The sequence below is a fragment of the Zootoca vivipara genome, chromosome 5 (assembly GCF_963506605.1).
Source record: "Zootoca vivipara chromosome 5, rZooViv1.1, whole genome shotgun sequence".
Taxonomy (NCBI): Eukaryota; Metazoa; Chordata; class Lepidosauria; order Squamata; family Lacertidae; genus Zootoca; species Zootoca vivipara.
The window spans coordinates 92,131,199-92,149,783 of NC_083280.1; the positions used below are offsets into that span (position 1 = coordinate 92,131,199).

The window sequence follows — 18,585 nt, forward strand, 5'->3', positions numbered from 1 at the left end:
TCCTCCAGCACCACAATTCAAAAGCATCAATTCTTCGGCGATCAGCCTTCTTTATGGTCCAGCTCTCACTTCCATACATCACTACTGGGAAAACCATAGCTTTAACTATACGGACCTTTGTCGGCAAGGTGATGTCTCTGCTTTTTAAGATGCTGTCTAGGTTTGTCATTGCTTTTCTCCCAAGAAGCAGGCGTCTTTTAATTTCATGACTGCTGTCACCATCTGCAGTGATCAAGGAGCCCAAGAAAGTAAAATCTCTCACTGCCTCCATTTCTTCCCCTTCTATTTGCCAGGAGGTGATGGGACCAGTGGCCATGATCTTGGTTTTTTTGATGTTGAGCTTCAGACCATATTTTGCGCTCTCCTCTTTCACCCTCATTAAAAGGTTCTTTAATTCCTCCTCGCTTTCTGCCATCAAGGTTGTGTCATCTGCATATCTGAGGTTGTTGATATTTCTTCCGGCAATCTTAATTCCGGCTTGGGATCCATCTAGTCCAGCCTTTCGCATGATGAATTCTGCATATAAGTTAAATAAGCAGGGAGACAATATACAACCTTGTCATACTCCTTTCCCAATTTTGAACCAATCAGTTGTTCCATATCCAGTTCTAACTGTAGCTTCTTGTCCCACATAGAGATTTCTCAGGAGACAGATGAGGTGATCAGGCACTCCCATTTCTTTAAGAACTTGCCATAGTTTGCTGTGGTCGACACAGTCAAAGGCTTTTGCATAGTCAATGAAGCAGAAGTAGACGTTTTTCTGGAACTCTCTAGCTTTCTCCATAATCCAGCGCATGTTTGCTATTTGGTCTCTGGTTCCTCTGCCCTTTCGAAATCCAGCTTGCACTTCTGGGAGTTCTCGGTCCACATACTGCCTAAGCCTGCCTTGTAGAATTTTGAGCATAACCTTGCTAGCGTGTGAAATGAGCGCAATTGTGCGGTAGTTGGAGCATGCAGCTTCATATGGAACACTTATCCTAATTATTTGAACTAAAAAAAAAGGTAAAAGGTAAAGGAACCCTGGATGGTTAAGTCCAGTCAATGGTAACTATGGGGTGTGGTGCTCATCTTGCTTCTGGCCGAGGGAGCTGGTGTATGTCCACAGACAGCTTTCTGGGTCATGTGGCCAGCATGACTAAAATGCTTCTGGTGCAATGGGACACCGTGACAGAAACCAGAGCACACGGAAACACTGTTTACCTTCCCACCACAGTGGTACCTATTTATCTACTTGCACTGGTATGCTTTTTGAACTGCTAGGTTGACAGGAGCTGAGACAGAGCAACGGGGATTTGAACTGCTGATTGGCAAGCCCAAGAGGCTCAGTGGTTTAGACCACAGCACCACCCCCTGTCCCATGTATGTGAATGTATTTTAAGTATATGCCTGTCATAATCAACATAGCCAGTTTTTCCAAGCTCCTTCATTTATGTCATATTTGTGTATGCATCCCTCTCTGGGCTTCTCCACACTGACCTTTCCTCATTCCTTTTCAGGCACAGGCCATGCCGTAAAGCTCCATTTCTGAGTGTTCTTTCTCACCTGCAGACTAGTCTCCATGAAAACCCCCTCTTTAAAGCTCAACTGGAGCAAACAGCAATCCAAGGAAAACCAGAATTGCCCTTTGTCGCGCTCCAGCTTTAAAGAGAAGGTTTTCATGGGAAAAGCTCCAGGGCAGAAAGAAAGAAAGAAAGAAAGAAAAATATTACTCGGAGCTTCAAAGTGTGGAGCTGTGCCTGGAAGCAGAGCAAAAGGAAAGTGTGGACAAGCCCTAAGGGGCACACATTCACTTGCAGAAAGATCTGCTTCTTACTAGGGCTAAGTGAAAACAACTCCCCCAAATTCTCTACTCTATTTGTAGGGTGGGTGGGAATTTGTCAAATAGATTGGGTGTGTGTGATATTTTCTTCCTCGGTGGTATTTTGGCTCCCTAAATGTAGAATGAAACCCTTTTTAGCTCATATTCTGGAATGAACACACAACCCTATCTACAAAAATGGCTGCTAACCTAGCCCCACTTACCTGGAAGTAATGAATTCCCTGAAAGGCATAGGACCTACTTCTGAGTAGACGTGATTAAACTTGCACTGTAAGACACTACATAAATGTGCAACATCGCCCGGTCTTCCTCCTGCCTTTGAATTGTAGCTTTGAGTAGAGTCGGATACTGCTGTCATGTAAGACTAATTCCTCTATTTCTGCATGTACTTTGGCTATCTTTGTCACAGTTATTGTTTCCAAGCACCTCCACATTTTCATTACTTGTCCATCAAGTTGTATGCCTTACAGAAGATAAGAGAGATCCACCCTGGCATTCTTACTTGTGCCAAAAGAGAAGTTTCTTTGAAGGATTGGTCACAGTGTATTTATAAAAAGAATATGACTAATGTTCATCCTTTATTCTCAGATAACGAGATTGATGATTCCTACTGCCTGACCCTGCTGAGGTCCCAGACTTCCATTATTAAAAAACAGCAACAATAGGACTTGTCTGTCTTGGAATGTCTTACCTCTTTTAAATGACCCTAAAGCATTCTTTCAAGACAGCTTGGAAAGTTCCCCTAGTCTCCCTTTTCTTCGAAACAAAGGGAATGATTTATTGTAGAATTAAGCAATGTTCTAAGAAACATTGCTGCACCTTTGAAATGTCACAAGGAGAGGATGCATCAATAGCTGAGCTAGTGGAAGCATAATCTATCTAACAATGAATCTGTTCTATGAACCGAGTCCACTTTTAGGATGTGTCCAAGTGGACAGGGCTCAAATTGCAAACCCTGTGGTCAGAGACTCTAGAGAGGTGGGTTTTTAAGGACACCTACCAACCAAGGCGGGACCCAGGTGGCGCTGTGGGTTAAACCACTGAGCCTAGGGCTTGCTGATCAGAAGGTTGGCGGTTCGAATCCCTGTGACGGGGTGAGCTCCTGTTGCTCGGTCCCAGCTCCTGCCAACCGAGCAGTTCGAAAGCACATCAAAGTGCAAGTAGATAAATAGGTACCGCTACAGCAGGAAGGTAAACTGTGTTTCCATGTGCTGCTCTGGTTCACCAGAAGCAACTTTGTCATGCTGGCCACATGACCTGGAAGCTGTATGCCGGCTCCCTCGGCCAATAACGCGAGATGAGCGCCGCAACCCCAGAGTCAGTCACGACTGGACCTAATGGTCAAGGTTCCCTTTACCTTTACCAACCAAGGCAAGATTTAAGCGAAGGGCGGTGGAGCCAGATGGAAACTGGCAGTTTAGGGAACAGAACCAACTATGTCAGACACCCCATGAGCCAAACCCTGGGATTGCCTTCCTATATCTACATCTACAACTGAGTTACAGCAGAGAAGGGATTCAAACAGAAAGTGAAAAATAGGCAGGAGGAATGCACAACAACCTGGTCAAGGGCAACCATTAATGCAGATATTTTACAGGTGAGAATCACTGTGGTTGAGAGAGGAACAATTTCCCCAAAGGCAGCTGAGATAATGATAATGATAATGATGATGATGATGATGATAATAATAATAAGTCTTAATGAACAAGTTGCAGCAGCACTCTTAAACATAAAGTTCCATTTTAGAGCAGGGGAACATGGAGGCTCAGAGATATGCAACTTGTCCATTGATCAGTCAATAAAAAATAGGCATGAGAGCATAAGAGCCCTGGTCAAAGGCCCATCTTCCCTAGCATCCGGTTCGCATAGGACCCTACCAGATGCTTATGGGAAGACCGCAAGCAGAACTTGAGCGCAACAGCATTCTTCATCATTGGAATTCCTGGTACTGTGGTGTTTTTTTGTTACTGGATAATTGAGATCCAGAAATCCTGTATGATCTTCTGCCCACCTTCTGCCCACAGCTATGGTAAGACTTTAGAGCCCCCTTCAGGTCAGATGAGAATTGCGGTGTAACGTCTCCTCCCTCTCCCTTGATTGACAGGTGATCTGAGCACTTTGGGGTTGGCCAGGGAAACTGACAGCTTTCAGTTCAGGCTTCCGCTCAGGAGCCATTGAAAGCCCCCTGCTTCTGTACCATCAGCAAAAGGGTGGAAAACCGTGCCCATTCTGTGCCAGGATTTGGGTACAGAATCATCATATCCTAGGCCAGCTGAAATCGAAAGCTCTCTGCATGGCAGCTGTTTTGTTATTGTGCAGTGGCTCATGGTGTGGTTTGCTCTGCTTTCTCCACATCGCCACAAACATTTGGAAAGGCAGGCTCTCGTGCTTTAGATGGAATTGGTACAACAGCTTTCTGCCACCACTTAGAGTTGGAGCAACTTAACACAGACTCCAATGTGGCAGTGCCAAAGAGCAAAGGCAGCCTTTAATCTCCAGCTCTTTCTATGTGGGGAAGCTTACCACAGGAGTGGCAAGAACAAGGCAGGCTCCTTGGCAAATACATTGTTTGGAGGCAGGGCCAAGGATGAATGGGATGGTTCCTGTGTTTGCTGTCTTCATTCATCATTCATTCATCACACATGGACACAGCTTGCAGGGGCCAGATGCAAAGGGAAAGAGGGGTGGATTGTCATGAGCAAGGATCCCTACCCTTTCAGAAGATTTGAAGGATGGAGAATACAGGGAGACAGTCGGCAATGTGTCCCCTTCTTAGAGACTTTGTGGAAGAAGGTGGAAACCCAAGGAAGAGTGGCTGTATCAACAGAAATGTAGTGTCCCAATCAAGGGAAGTAATATTCTGCCTTGGTCGGACCACACCTGTTCTAGGTGCCACAAGGATGTTGACAAGCTGGAACATGTGCAAAGGAGGGCAACCAAGATAACCAAGGGTCTGGAAACCAAGCCTTATGAAGAATGATTGGGAGTGTTTAGCCTGGAAGAGAGGAGACTGAGAGGAGATATGATAGGCATCTTCAAATATCTCAAGGGCTGCCACATGGAAGAGAGAGCAAGCTTGTTTTCTGCTGCTATGGAGGGTAGGACTCAAACCAATGGCTTCAAGTTACAAGAAAGGAGATTCCAGCAAACATCAGGAAGAATTTTCTGACAGTAAGAGCTGTTTGACAGTGGAACAGACTCCCTTGGGAGGTTGTGGATTCTTCTTCCTTGGAGGCAGTGGCATAGTAATAGGGGGCGGGGGGCGCACTGCCCTGGGCAGCAGGCTGGAAAGGGCTGACCACCTCCGACGGCTGCTACCGCTGCCACACGACGTGACCGCCGCCATGGAGGAGAAGCCCCGATGCAACCGAGACTGCCTCACTCTGCGGCTTGTTCACGAGGTTGGATGGCCATCTGTCATGTCTGTTTTAGCTGAGATTCCAGCATTGCACGGGGTTGGAGTCCCAGCTCTACAAGTCTATGATTCTATGACAAACTGTATCTCCTCAAATTCCATCTTCTATATAACTATTAATGGTACCTTCAGTTTTTTCCGATGAACATGGTGGATGTGACAGCAGGACTGTAGAAATGGCTTCCAGCTGTTGCTGCTTGATATGTTTCTCTGTGAAATCTGCAGCTAGAGAGGGTCTTCTTCCTGCTTCCTACACACACACACACACACACACACACACACACACACACACACACACTTTTCTCTCGTAATGAAACTCTTTGGGCTTTCCTTGGAGTGCCCTCAGCTGTTTTATCTAATACCGAACTCCTACAGTCACTTCAAATGCCCTTTAGGGGAAGTTTGGCAGCAACTGCGCCTGGGAAACCTTTGAAAGAATCACACGGAGAAAAGCAGATGTGTGAGCCAACATTTGAAAAGGAAGGACACTGTAAGGATGCAAAATGGAAATAAATCTGGAAATGACTTAAATGAACATTATCCTTTTTTCTGAAATCCCGCTTGACAAAGTGCACTCAAACAACTTAACTGATGCACGCAAGCACATCACTTCTTATATATGCCACTGTTATTTCACTGTTTCATGTTCTCTGTCTTCTAACAATCCAGGATCTCCATGCTTTTCATAGGAGCTAACAGGCATGCAGGAGATGAAAGAACAAGCCAAGTGCTGAAAGGTCCTTGTCACCAGAGGTTAAAGCAAGATGGGCTGTTTCTTTTAACCCTTTTATCAGTCACGGAGCATGTCTGTCAGTTAGCAGACATCAATTACACCATTCATTCTTCATTACGACTCCTACCTTTCAGAGTGTGTTGTGATCACTGCACAAAGGACTTGTGTCATCTGAAAATGGGGAAATTAAAAAAAAAAACCTATTCTGTTTGTTTACAACAACAACAACAACAACAACAACAACATGCAGACTGTATACACATAAAACATACTTTATTTTATCAAATTTCTATAGACAACATTAGATGTAGTGCTAAAAATGACTGAAGCTGAAAACAGCCTCCTTTCTATACTATCCGGAAGAGTTTGCCTTGTGCTCTGACATTCTGCATTCTTCCACCCCTCTCCATATCATCGGCTGCCAGTCGCAGAGAATGGTACAGGACCGGATAAGTTTTGCTAAATGTTGCAGGGGGCAGGGAGATAAAATGCACAGCTAGTGCTTTGTATGTCAGCCACATGTTTACAATCACATCTGGTTTGGCCCTAAATGAAGGATTTGGACATTTTCACACTAAGATATTTTTTTAAGTGTTTTGAAGTTGTTCGTTCAGCCATTATAAATGGTGCGTAGGGAAGTTGGGAAGCTCAGGTGTCCACAGATGTCAAACGGTGTTGGAATAATTTGAAAGCAATGGCGTCAAAGGGATATAGAAAAATGAGCAGAGACAGAGGATTTCCTTAGTAGGAATACTGCATGCAAATCATATTTGGGATAGTGTAACAAGCTCACAGCTATTGAATGGAGGGCTGTCTGTCTTCCTGTCACTTGATGCAATAATGAAGCAGCTTACAAGTCTTCTGCTTTAAAGTGCTGCTCCTGGTTTTTGGTATCAGCTGATGCAAGTGAATTTGTAGACGGATTCGGAATGCTGTCTGAACAGAACCTCTGGGTACAGAAATGGCATCGTTCCCTCGATGTCTGATGCGCCCTTGATTTCTGAGTGCCATTGCTTATGTGAACAAAACAGCACCACACACATGAGCAAAGCACCCACAGGTTAAGTGGAGGCCTGAGATTTGCAGAAGCATGTAAACCCTTTAAAAAAAAAAGTCTAGTAGGAGAAACTCCCAAAACATCCCAATAGTGTGATCTGAGTGTGCTTAGCTGCCACAGTTTGCACAGTTTGGCTGGGTTTTGGGAGGCTGTGGGGGCGCAAAGCAGACTTGAATGGAGAAGGGGTGTGACTGACTGAATGGCACACTGCAACATTTTGTTGCAGCTCCCACTTGCTCCTCTGAACTTCAGATGCAGGGGACCTAAGATGGGAGGCCATCCCCTCCACTCTCCAGCTGTGAGCATTTGGCTGCCCACCGGAATGCTGGAGTAACTGAGCAATCTAGGCAGTTTTTTTAAAATGAAAGTAAAGTTTTTGGCTCCAGGGAGGAGAAAAAAACAACAACATTTGCAACGGTTCTGAGATCACAGGCCTACATGCCTCTTTTGAGATTGTCTACAAAATAAAAGCAACCACTGTCTGTATGCCTTAATCCTAAATAATGTGTTTCTGTTTGTTTTCCGTTTGTAGATGAATATCTGTATTCTGGAACGGCCTCTGATTTCCTTGGCAAAGACACCGCTTTAACACGTTCTCTGGGTTCGTCACAAGACCACCATTACATCCGAACTGATATTTCAGAACATTACTGGCTCAATGGTAAGAGAACTAAGCATGTGTCACTAGGGAACACACAGTCTCTGTTTTGGAGCCCAGAAACCTGTTTTACTGCACATTCTAGCTGTCACCTATACAACTGCAGGCACAGACATCCAGACGTATTTCCTTCGGTTGGGTTCAAGGCCTCAACCCAACCCTCTGCAGGTGCTCTGATGAACACCTGGAACTTCTGTACAGGGCAGCTCCATGTTTGGAATAGATATGTGTACATGAGTAACTGTTTGTGCCACTGCAGCCAGCAAATTACCATTGAAATTTACGTCTCTAGCTCTGCAGAAATACCAAGAAGCCATAAAATCCTGGCCTAGGAGAGCAGCTTGGAATGCAAAGCCCACACTTCATTAGGTATCCTTGATCTAAGGCAGATTTGATGCTCATTGGCAGAGAGGCCCTGGCATCTCCAGGGAGAGCTGGGAATATTCCCTTCCTGGAACCCTGGAGAACTGTTGTTAGTCGCTGGTTACACAATTGCTGAACAACAGGGCTGTCTCAAGCATGTCGGGCGCCCTGGCGCCGTGGTGCGGAGATCGCTCCGGTGCCCCCAGCCCGCTCCGTTTCTTGCTGTGGCTGGTGGGCGGGCGCAGTGTGCAGTATGGTTTCCTCAATTTTCCATTATGGGTATGCACACAGATGTTTTATACCCGCACATCTAATTGAAATGAAAATAAGCAAACGAAAACAGACACTGTGCAAGAGCAAACACTACCGGCCTCAATTATCACGCCTCACAACGGGCGAAATGGAAGCTTGTGTTGTTGTTTGGGGTGGGGTGTTGCAATTTCAATTTGCATTTTTTTTTAAAAAAAGAAAAATGTTAATCTTGAAGTCTTCAGCAAGAGTGATATTTACCTTGCTTCGGGTAAAGTGGTTGATCTGGCATCACTTTCTACTGGCACCGCCCACCCAATTTAGGAAAGCAGCCTTCATGTATGTCTTTTAAGCAGTTATTTGTAGATCAAAACCAGTTATCTGTTTCTCTCTGAAACACTGAGGTTGAAATCCAATCTCCTTAGATAGGAACATCTCTCTTTTGGACCATAAAGGTACATTTCATGCCTGCAAAAAGCAGTTTAAGTACCACTAAGGGGAACATTAAAAGAGCTTCCTAAATGGAAGTACAGTGGGTTTATGAAGACAATTGGTTCCGGAAGTCTGTTCATAAACTGAAGTGTTCATAAACTGAAGCGAACTTTCCCATTGAAAGTAATGGAAAGTGGATTAATCCATTCCAGATGGGTCCGCGGAGTACTCAACCTGAAGCGTCCTTAACCCGAAGCATGGGTGTAATTGGTTCCAGAAGTCTGATCATAAACTGAAGCGTTCATAAACTGAAGCGAACTTTCCCATTGAAAGTAATGGAAAGTGAATTAATCCGTTCCAGATGGGTCCGCAGCATTCGTAAACCGAAAATTCATAAACTGAGGTGTTCATAAACCGAGGTTCCACTGTACTGCTTTTCCTTTCCTAATAATATAATTTTTAAACACTAGTGAGTGCTTTTAAAAATCACCCCCCCCCCCACACACACACACTCGAGCAATACCCCAAACCACAGACACAGATTTAAAGACACATTTTATGCACAGTCCTTCAACTGGATATTTATATGTGTTTCTTTGGGCCATTAATTGTCTCTTCCATGGAGGACCTGGCTTCCCATAATTCAGGGTTACTGTGCGGTTGTAATGGATGACTTGCAAAGCAAAGATCTCCTGACCAAAAGAACATGGTGACTTCTCAGCAATGCACAGAAAGGCCATTGTATGCCTCGCAGCCTTCAGCAAGACAATGCCCTGCTTTTTAAATTCTCACTCCCTGGCAACCTTCATTGCATTTCTGTGCACTGATCCTGTACCCTATGCCCTCTTTAATGGCAATATATGAACCTGGAGATGTCCCATCTTTTTGCCACTGAGCTCTCTTCTTGCACAAATCTCATAGAAATCAGATAGAAATCAGAGTGGGGAAGCCCCCCGTCGTAGCAGACCCATGGTGGCTGTGCTGCTGGCCTAAGTAGTCAGAAGGGGGTGGCAGGAATGGCCTCCCTGAAAGGTGACAGTGACACTTGCCTGAGAAATGGCTCTATGCAAGCAAGTGAAGGGAAATGGGAATTGGAAGCAGCTTTGGAGCTTCTGGACAAAAGGTAGCAGAAAAGAGAACTCAAGGCGAAACCATCTGTATCTCTGCCCTGGAATGAAGAAAGAACCAGGGAAGAGGTTAAGGACAACCTTTGAGGACACAGGGAAGCATCATAGCAGCAACTAGATGGAGCAGCTAAAACAATGTCCCCTCCCCAGCCTCCCTCTCTTTCACGGTGGTGCCGGAGTGAGCCTCTTGGGCTTGCTGATCAGAAGGTCAGCGGTTCGAATCCCCGTAAAGGAGTGAGCTCCCATCTCTCTGTCCCAGCTCCTGCCAACCTAGCTGTTCGAAAGCACGCCAGTGCAAGTAGATAAATAGATACCGCTGCGGTGGGAAGGTAAACCGCGTTTCCGTGCACTCTGGTTTTCGTCACGGTGTCCCGTTGCACCAGAAGCGGTTTAGTCATGCTGGCTAAACCAGAAAGCTGTCTGTGGACAAACACTGGCTCTCTCGGTCTTAAAATGAGTTGAGTGCCATAATCCCAGAGTCACATTTGACTGGACTTAACCGTCCAGGGGTCCTTTACCTTTTTACCTTTACTGCAGCAGCAGGCGCACAGTCTAAAGCAGATATAGTTGTGACACAGATGCTATTGCAAAGCTGTTCCCCTTGACTGCCTCTTGGATGACACCAAGGCCATGGAGAGGGGGACGTCACTTCAGAAGTCCCTTCGGAGGGGAAGGACTAGCAGGGGAACTGTTACATCGTGTAATACATATTTCTCGTTGGCCGTTGGAAATGCAGAGGTGTTGCCTGGCTTCACCATTTAGTATTTTTGAACATGGACCTTTAGGGGCAGAGCAGGTGCTTTCATCCAGTGTTGCTTTGCTGCTTGTTGTTTGTGGTTTCGGCACAGGAAGGCTGCATGGGAAGCCTGGCCTTGGCTCAGATCCTGTTGGACTGCCTGGTTGTGGAATTCTTATGGGCCACATCTCTCTGGGTCACCCTATCGAGCTGAGGCAGACATCCATGTATTGCACAGATGTAGGAGCCAGCCATTGGGGAACCGCACTGCAAAGGGAACCATATTAATTGGCCCCCGATTGCATTTGAAAGGAACACATCGGCTTAGAGAAAGATTGGGGAACCCGCTGGACATTGTTAGAGCTCCTTTATCCCTGACCATTGTCCCTACTGGATGGGGCTGATTGGAGTTGGAGTCCAACATCAGGCAGAGGGCACAAGGTTTCCACTCCTGGCTTGCATGCCAAAACATTTGTATGGTGTCATGAAGACTTTTCACAGAAGAAATGAATGCTTCATTAGTATATTATAGTTCAGGCTTCCTTTCTTCAAAGAGATGATTGAGGATGGTCTATGTGGTGGCAGTGGGATTCGTATTTTATCCCTCGTAACAACCCAGTGAGGTAGGTTAGACAAAGGAATAGGATCTCATCCAAGGATCTTACCCATTGAACTTCACAGCTGAGTCCAATTACTTTTTCTTTTTAAAAGGATTTTAAATTTGAACCCAGGTCTCAGTCTGGCCTATTCTGTTCTGTGTCTGTTAGTGTGTCTGAAATATGACATAATGTCTTAAAGTCGAATGCTTTTAGAATTTGTGTTATTCTGTTAAAGTTCCAGAGATTCCCCAAATTGCTTTCTCAATGTAATCATGTTTCACTCTTAACAAAAAGGCCACTATTAAAATTGACGTAAGGTTTGTATTTTCTAGGTGTTCTGGTGTCAAGAAATTGGCTGATGATAGTATTACAATTAAAGAAAACACAGACACATAAATATACACACACACTAAAGATTAAACCACCCATTCTTGTTTTGGCCTTCCATGAAAAATGGTGCACACTTAAGTAATTGTGCAATTAGTATTAAATTGCTTATATAGGAATGAGACATATTTCCCCCTTTTCAACTATAGTCTGTTCTCTCAGTTGAATAATTCACTTCACTGCAAGGAAAAGCCCACAGCTTAGTGGTAGAGAACAAAAACTCCCAAGTTCATTTAACCAACATTTCCAATTAAAAGGATCCTAAGTAACAGGCAATAGGTCAGAGACTTCTTCCAGAGCTGACCTTGCTAAGCAATGATCTGGATCAGCAGAGGGGAATTTCTTAGGGAAAGAACTTATTGCTTATAGTGGCAGGTCTCAGAAGGACCAGTCCTTTCCCAGGCTTTTAAAAGATGCTGAGTGTCCTGTTATTTTATTTATTTAAAGGTTTATAAGCAGCTTACTATTTTAAAATCTCTAAACAACATAAAAGCAATAAACTTCATCATTAAAACAAAAATGCCACACAAACCCAGTAAAACAGTTGTATAAAAGCGTATACAAACAAAGAAAAGTTGGAATTCTAGGAAGTCAAAGCAATAAAAATGCAATGAGGGGGTGCCTCACCTGTTGTATTTCTATTATTGTATTATTGCATTTCTGTGTTGCCGGGGGCGGGGGGAGAGACAGGCAGACAGGCAGACAGACAGACAGACAACAGCCAGCCTACCTCCCTTGCCTGAGCTCTGCCTCATATCCTTCTGGGACTTGAAAAGATGTTGTAGTCATCAGACAGATGGCTATGTGGAAGCAAAGTGTGCCTGAACTGACGACCCTGAGATTGAGAGTCCTGTCTGGTACAAGACATATTATTGTGTTCCAAAGCTCTATGTTATGGGGCTGTGATGGAACTAAAATGGAAGACTGTGCAAGCTTCTTCACAATAAGTGATGCTTGTGAACTATAAAGTGTCCCTGTGCAAGATAATAAAAACACCAAGAAATTTGGAGAGCTCAGAGTCTCCACTCTCAGAGCATCCTGCCTTATTGGTCTTTGTATGATCCTATGCAAGTCTGTATACTCAGACACAAGTCCCACTGAGTTCCATGAAACTTACTTACTCCCATGTAAGTGTGTATAACATTGCAGCCTCCCTGCTCTAATCTTACTCCCCCAAACCATTTTCTGCTGGGAGTGATACTGAGTAATGTGTTTCTCCTATTGCAGATTGCAGCAGAATTGATGTTACAGGTGGATGCCTGTTGTGCCTCTGCAAGAGTCTCTGCCTTGGCTTTGCACGCCCCCTCCTGATTTGTACAGAGATGTAGTGGAGCTTACATTAGCCCTTTCTTTAAAAATGATGTGCATTGCCAACATTGATTCATTTTTTAAAAAACCTGTATTTAAGCATGGTCTTAGGGCTCTTGCTCAAACACTTTTAAAAGGAGGGAGCTTGATGCCATGGAAAAGAAGCCAAGAACGTGTGAGGGCCCATTCACACAGACACACCGACAGTGAGTTTAAATGCATGCCGAAAGTCATGTCCACACCATGCTCTGGGTGACAAATAATATTGACATAGTCTGCATGCATGCTGGGTCCAGTTCATGCAACCCTTGACCTATGAAACAGGAGTGAATCTGGCCTAAATGACAAAATGCTTGCAGGTGATTGAGTTGTTTCCTATGGTAGCAAGACTGGATGACTGAATGAATATGGTGGTTTAACAGTATGACAATGTTACCTTTGACTTCCATTCTTTTGTGTCATGGCTGGCATTGCATTAGAATCAGAAGTGTTAAGACGAATTGTGATTGTTCAATGAGGAATTTGCCTATGGCAGGTGTGGGGAACTTTTAGGTTCTCCCGCTGTGGCCAAACTACAGTTCCCATCAGCTCCAGCAGTCTTGGCCAATGGCCAGGGGTGATGTGAGTTTTAGTTCAGCAACATCTGAAGGGCCACAGGTTCCCCACACTTGACTTCAGAGAAAGAGGAGATGTAGAGCACACAATCCCACCGTCCAGGGGCGGAGAAAACTGTGGCTTTCCAGATGTTGGATGGACTCCAACCATCAGTGCCAACTGATGCTGGCTGATGGTCCATCAATATCTGGAGGCCTCCATAGCCTCCTCTTGATCCCCCATTGTGGTTCAGGGTAAGAAGTCTTCCTTCTGCACCAGCCTCAGTGTCTTGCATCATCTCGTAGGAGTTAGAAAACACAGATCAATGCTGTTACAATGTTTGGTATTTTGGGTGTCTTTTAGGAGCAAAGTTTATTGGACTCTTCCCTATCCCGGACACATATAATCCAGACGATGACAAAATCTATTTCTTTTTCCGAGAAGTTTCTCAAGATAGCAGCACCTCTGACAAAACCATCCTTTCTCGAGTTGGCCGAGTCTGTAAGGTGAGCAATGAGAATATATGGAAAACTTAAGTTTTGTTTCCTCGATAAATATTAATTGCCCAAGGGAGGAAATAACTTCCCCCAAAGTACTGTCTAGGCTACCTACAATCATATGGATTACTAATGGAGTCTCACATTCTCTCAACTGGTCCTGCACTGTTGGTTTGATAAGCCAGCTGTGAGCTTGGAATTCTAATATTTTCACAGTTGATAATGAAGTTAAATAGTAGCCAGTTTAATTACCTGCCTCTGAATAGTGAGACTCTCATTCTACGTTCACAAATCACTGCTAACCCAAACAAACTAATCCACTCCTGTTATTTTTAGTTCTCTAGTATGTATTCGCTGTTGCTCCCCCCCCCCCAAGGCATTTGGTCTGTGTTCTTTCACCCATTCAACACCTTCTGCTCCAGTATATTTTTTCCCAGAATTCAACGGGCTGTGCGGGGCTGCCCTTATATTTTCCATGCCTGAAACAACCTGGCCTGCCGGTTTGTGGTACTCTCACACCTTCTGGTTCCATGCACGTTATTTTTTATGGCTAGAATCCCAAGAAAGGGGCTTTGGGCTTGTGTTTCTCAAGCAGCAATCCACTGCCCACCATCACATGAGAAACCACTTTTGAAACAGGAGGGAATTTCCAAAGGAGATAGCATTGCGGGAAGGGTCAGCTGTTTAAAAACCTGGGTATGTTCAAGCTTTTGGGTGTGCCTGAAATAGCGCTTTGAATCCCAGCCAATATTTATACATTGCATGCTCTGCCCGAAGGGACCCAAGCCAAGGTATGAGCTTTAATGCACAACAGGTATCCCAGAACAAAAGAACTGCAAAATGCAAATATGTCCAAGCACTGTAAAATCAGTTTAAAGTCAACAGTCAATGACAACAGTAGTCAATCAATAACTGTCCCAGGTAGAAATCTCAGCAGCCATCAATGAAATACCCTTTTGACCACTAATTAAAACATTTTTTTAAAAAAAGGAGAAAGATTTCTTGCAGACCAAGGAAGTCATCAGGTGGATGTCCTTTGGGAAAGTGTTTCACAGTGCCTTGCCAGGGCAGTGTTCCACACTGGTTGCCATGGCAAATAAAGTGCTGTTCTTTCATCGTTGTCTTGCTCCTTCCCCTCTCGACTCCTTGGAATAAACATGTTGCTAAAGGAAACACAGGCTTTTTGTTGTTGTTGTTGTTTAGTCGTCCGACTCTTTGTGACCCCATGGACCAGAGCACGCCAGGCACTCCTGTCTTGCACTGCCTCCTGCAATTTGGTCAAACTCATGTTCGTAGCTTCGAGAACACTGTCCAACCATCTCGTCCTCTGTCGTCCCCTTCTCCTAGTGCCCTCAATCTTTCCCAACATCAGGGTCTTTTCCAAGGATTCTTCTCTTCTCATGAGGTGGCCAAAGTATTGGAGCCTCAGCTTCACGATCTGTCCTTCCAGGGAGCACTCAGGGCTGATTTCCTTCAGAATGGATAGGTTTGATCTTCTTGCAGTCCATGGGACTCTCAAGAGTCTCCTCCAGCACCATAATTCAAAAGCATCAATTCTTTGGCGATCAGCCTTCTTTATGGTCCAGCTCTCACTTCCATACATCACTACTGGGAAAACCATAGCTTTAACTATACGGACCTTTGTCGGCAAGGTGATGTCTCTGCTTTTTAAGATGTTTGTCATTGCTTTTCTCCCAAGAAGCAGGCGTCTTTTAATTTCATGACTGCTGTCACCATCTGCAGTGATCAAGGAGCCCAAGAAAGTAAAATCTCTCACTGCCTCCATATCCTCCCCTTCTATTTGCCAGGAGGTGATGGGACCAGTGGCCATGATCTTGGTTTTTTTGATGTTGAGCTTCAGACCATATTTTGCGCTCTCCTCTTTCACCCTCATTAAAAGGTTCTTTAACACAGGCTAAACATAGATAAATAAAGCAAGGAGAAAGGTGGCTATCAGTTCCACAATGTAAGAGAAAGGCGACTGACAGCTCTACAGCCCTCTAACTTCCTTTGCTCTTCTCTGGAAAGAGCTTCCAGGATTGTTACTAGCCAAGTCCACTCACAGCAAGCCTTGAAATCCTGCACTCCCTCCTCTAGTGCCCCAGGATGACCAAGAGGACGTCAGAAACTCCCACTGATAATTAACCGTAGTTTATTATGTCATCCAAAACACAGTTCATAAACTGTGGTAAGGTTCAGTTAACCATAGTTAATCGCCATTTGTCAAGTTTTGAACAACACAATAAGCTGTGGTTCACCTGAAGTCAAAACAAAAGCATCCAGCCCACTCATGGGGGTGTTAGAGAGGAAGGGAAATGGTACTAGCACAAGGCTGGCTGAGACTCAGACTCAGAATCCAAAACGATGGGTTTGCTTTGTGTCCAAACCAGATACCCACTGCCCAAATCAGGTCAACTTAAGGTCAGCACTTTCATCAGATGGAATTTTTCTCCCTGCGGCAGGTGAGAGTTTAACTGGTACCTCCTTCCTGCTATGAAAGAGCAGTGATGGGAAACGCTTCGCCAATTCCATGTCTGTCTTTGTGACCTTTTAAAGATGGAGGGTCTCTGCCAGAAAAAAAGGGCTGGGTACCTTAGCGGTAGTTTTATGAAGATAAAACAAGATAAGGATTGTAGAGAATTTGTCACACAGATTTTAATAACATATTCAAATCCATGCCAGGATCTTACTGCTGAGGCTATAGCTCAGCTACAAAGTGTATGCTTTGCATATGTAGCGTATCTAGTTCAAGCCTTGGCTCAGCTAAAGAAGCTCAAGATATGGGGAAGAGATCGGCTGTAGACTCTCCAGAGTGGGAAACATTTTTCATCCCAGGGGGTGACATCCCTCTGTGGAAAACCTTGGGGGGGGGCATCTGCAAGTGATGGGCAGGACATAGGAAATCAGAGTTTTGCAATGGATGTGATTCTTACGCTTTGTACAGTCGGCTACTTTCCTGCCATGGAAAGGTTAGCAGTTTCTGCCCTCTGACAAACACATGGTTCCACCATTCGAGCCACCAGGAGGCATTGCCGCTGTTTAAGGATACATTCTAGTCAGGTGAGGGTGGTTGAGGTGGGTGTTGATCAGAACCAGTGAGAAGCATGGCCCAGGAGAAGAAGGTGTAGCCTGGAGACCATCCCAAGAGCCAGAGAGAAAGGCCAAAGGATTGTCACCTACCCCTGAGGCAGAGTCCAGCGCTGGGACTGGTTAGGCTTTGACCTGACTCAAGGAACGGCAGGCTCTGGGAATCTCCATAGTGCATGATTTCTGTCCAACTCTCCCAACGAACAGGTGAAGTTGTGGTCCTGGATGGCTGCAGAACCTCCATCACCACCAACATCACTAAGATGTATCTGCCTTGGAATGAACACCTGAAAGGGGTTCTAGATACAACTGCATACAGTGTGAGTCCTGAAAAGGCCTGCAAAAGAGTAGAGAGAAAAGAATGGGGTGTCACACAATGAACTGCTTTCTCTATCAAATAAAAAATCTATCCCTGCCCATAAGAAGCCACAGCTGGACCCCTTCTCTTTGACATCCAGTTTCTTATGTGGAGCGACATGGTCTGCCTGGCTGAGCATTCAGTCGCGTGGTCCTTTGCCTGCTTTCTGAAGTGGCGCAGCTGAGACCCAGGTCTGCAACCTCTGTGAGAACCAGGGCCAAGGTCAGAGTGTTGGCTAACCGAGTGTGTGTTGCTGAGCAGCCTGTTTGCTTTTAAGGTGCTATGGAAAGAGCCAGATCTCCAGGGCTGAGTACTGCCAATGGCCCCAGTTTCCCTCCCAGGCAACCTCAAAGGACCAAGCAGCAGAGGACGGGAGAGATCTTGGCATCAATGTCTGGAGAGCTGCTGCCAGTCAGAGTAGATAATGCTAGGATAGGTGGGCCAGGATAGGTTTGACCAGTGCTTTTTTCCCCTTAAAAATGTTTAGGGCTACTCTCGATGAAATACCGCCCCTCAATGAGGCCAAACTTAGATTCACAAAATGTTTAGGGTCCCCCCCCCCGAAAAAAACACTGGATTTGACTCTTCATAAGTCAGCTTTATTGCAAGACCCTTTGTTGTGTCCCTCCCCCCTTTCAAAAAATTAAGAAGGAGACCTCTCTGGATGTTTTCTGGATTGTTTTTAACCATATCTAGAGATGGATGGAATGAATTTATTTCTGGTGTGTGTCACACACTGTACAGCTGCAATCACACTGTCACTCGTAGCTTGAGAGTGAGGCCTGCCTGCGTCGAACCTCTCTAGCCGAACGGATTGGGGGATCACTTGCAGTTGTGTGGGTGGGAGGCAGCTCCCTGGTCTGAGAATGGACAGAGCTGAGCACAACCATTGATGGGAAAGGCTTTAATGGCTTAACCAAGTTGACATCAGGGCTTTACGGATGCTTCCCTCTGGGTCAAACATCTGTCAACGTTTTCATCTTACCCAGTGATTAGAGGATTCAGATGTCCTGTAGTATTGCATGGGTTTCTTTCACCATTTCTAATTTTGAAAATATATATATATATATTTAATATGTTTTATTTTGACTCATGCTTCTTTCTTTTCTTTAAAAAAAAAGAACCATTAAACCGCATCCCTCCCCCTAATATTGTTTGCATCATTT

General features: G+C 44.9%; 1 protein-coding gene across 2 annotated transcripts in view; it reads left to right on the forward strand.

Moving 5' to 3' along the window:
* SEMA3D (semaphorin 3D) overlaps positions 1–18,585 on the forward strand; it is a 172,165-nt gene that overhangs the window by 89,864 nt on the left and 63,716 nt on the right. For both annotated transcript variants that reach the window (XM_035137527.2, XM_035137529.2), the window contains exons 7-8: positions 7,557–7,685; positions 13,841–13,983. In XM_035137527.2, the coding sequence (XP_034993418.1) occupies positions 7,557–7,685; positions 13,841–13,983 (272 nt within the window). The remainder of the gene's footprint in view (positions 1–7,556; positions 7,686–13,840; positions 13,984–18,585) is intronic.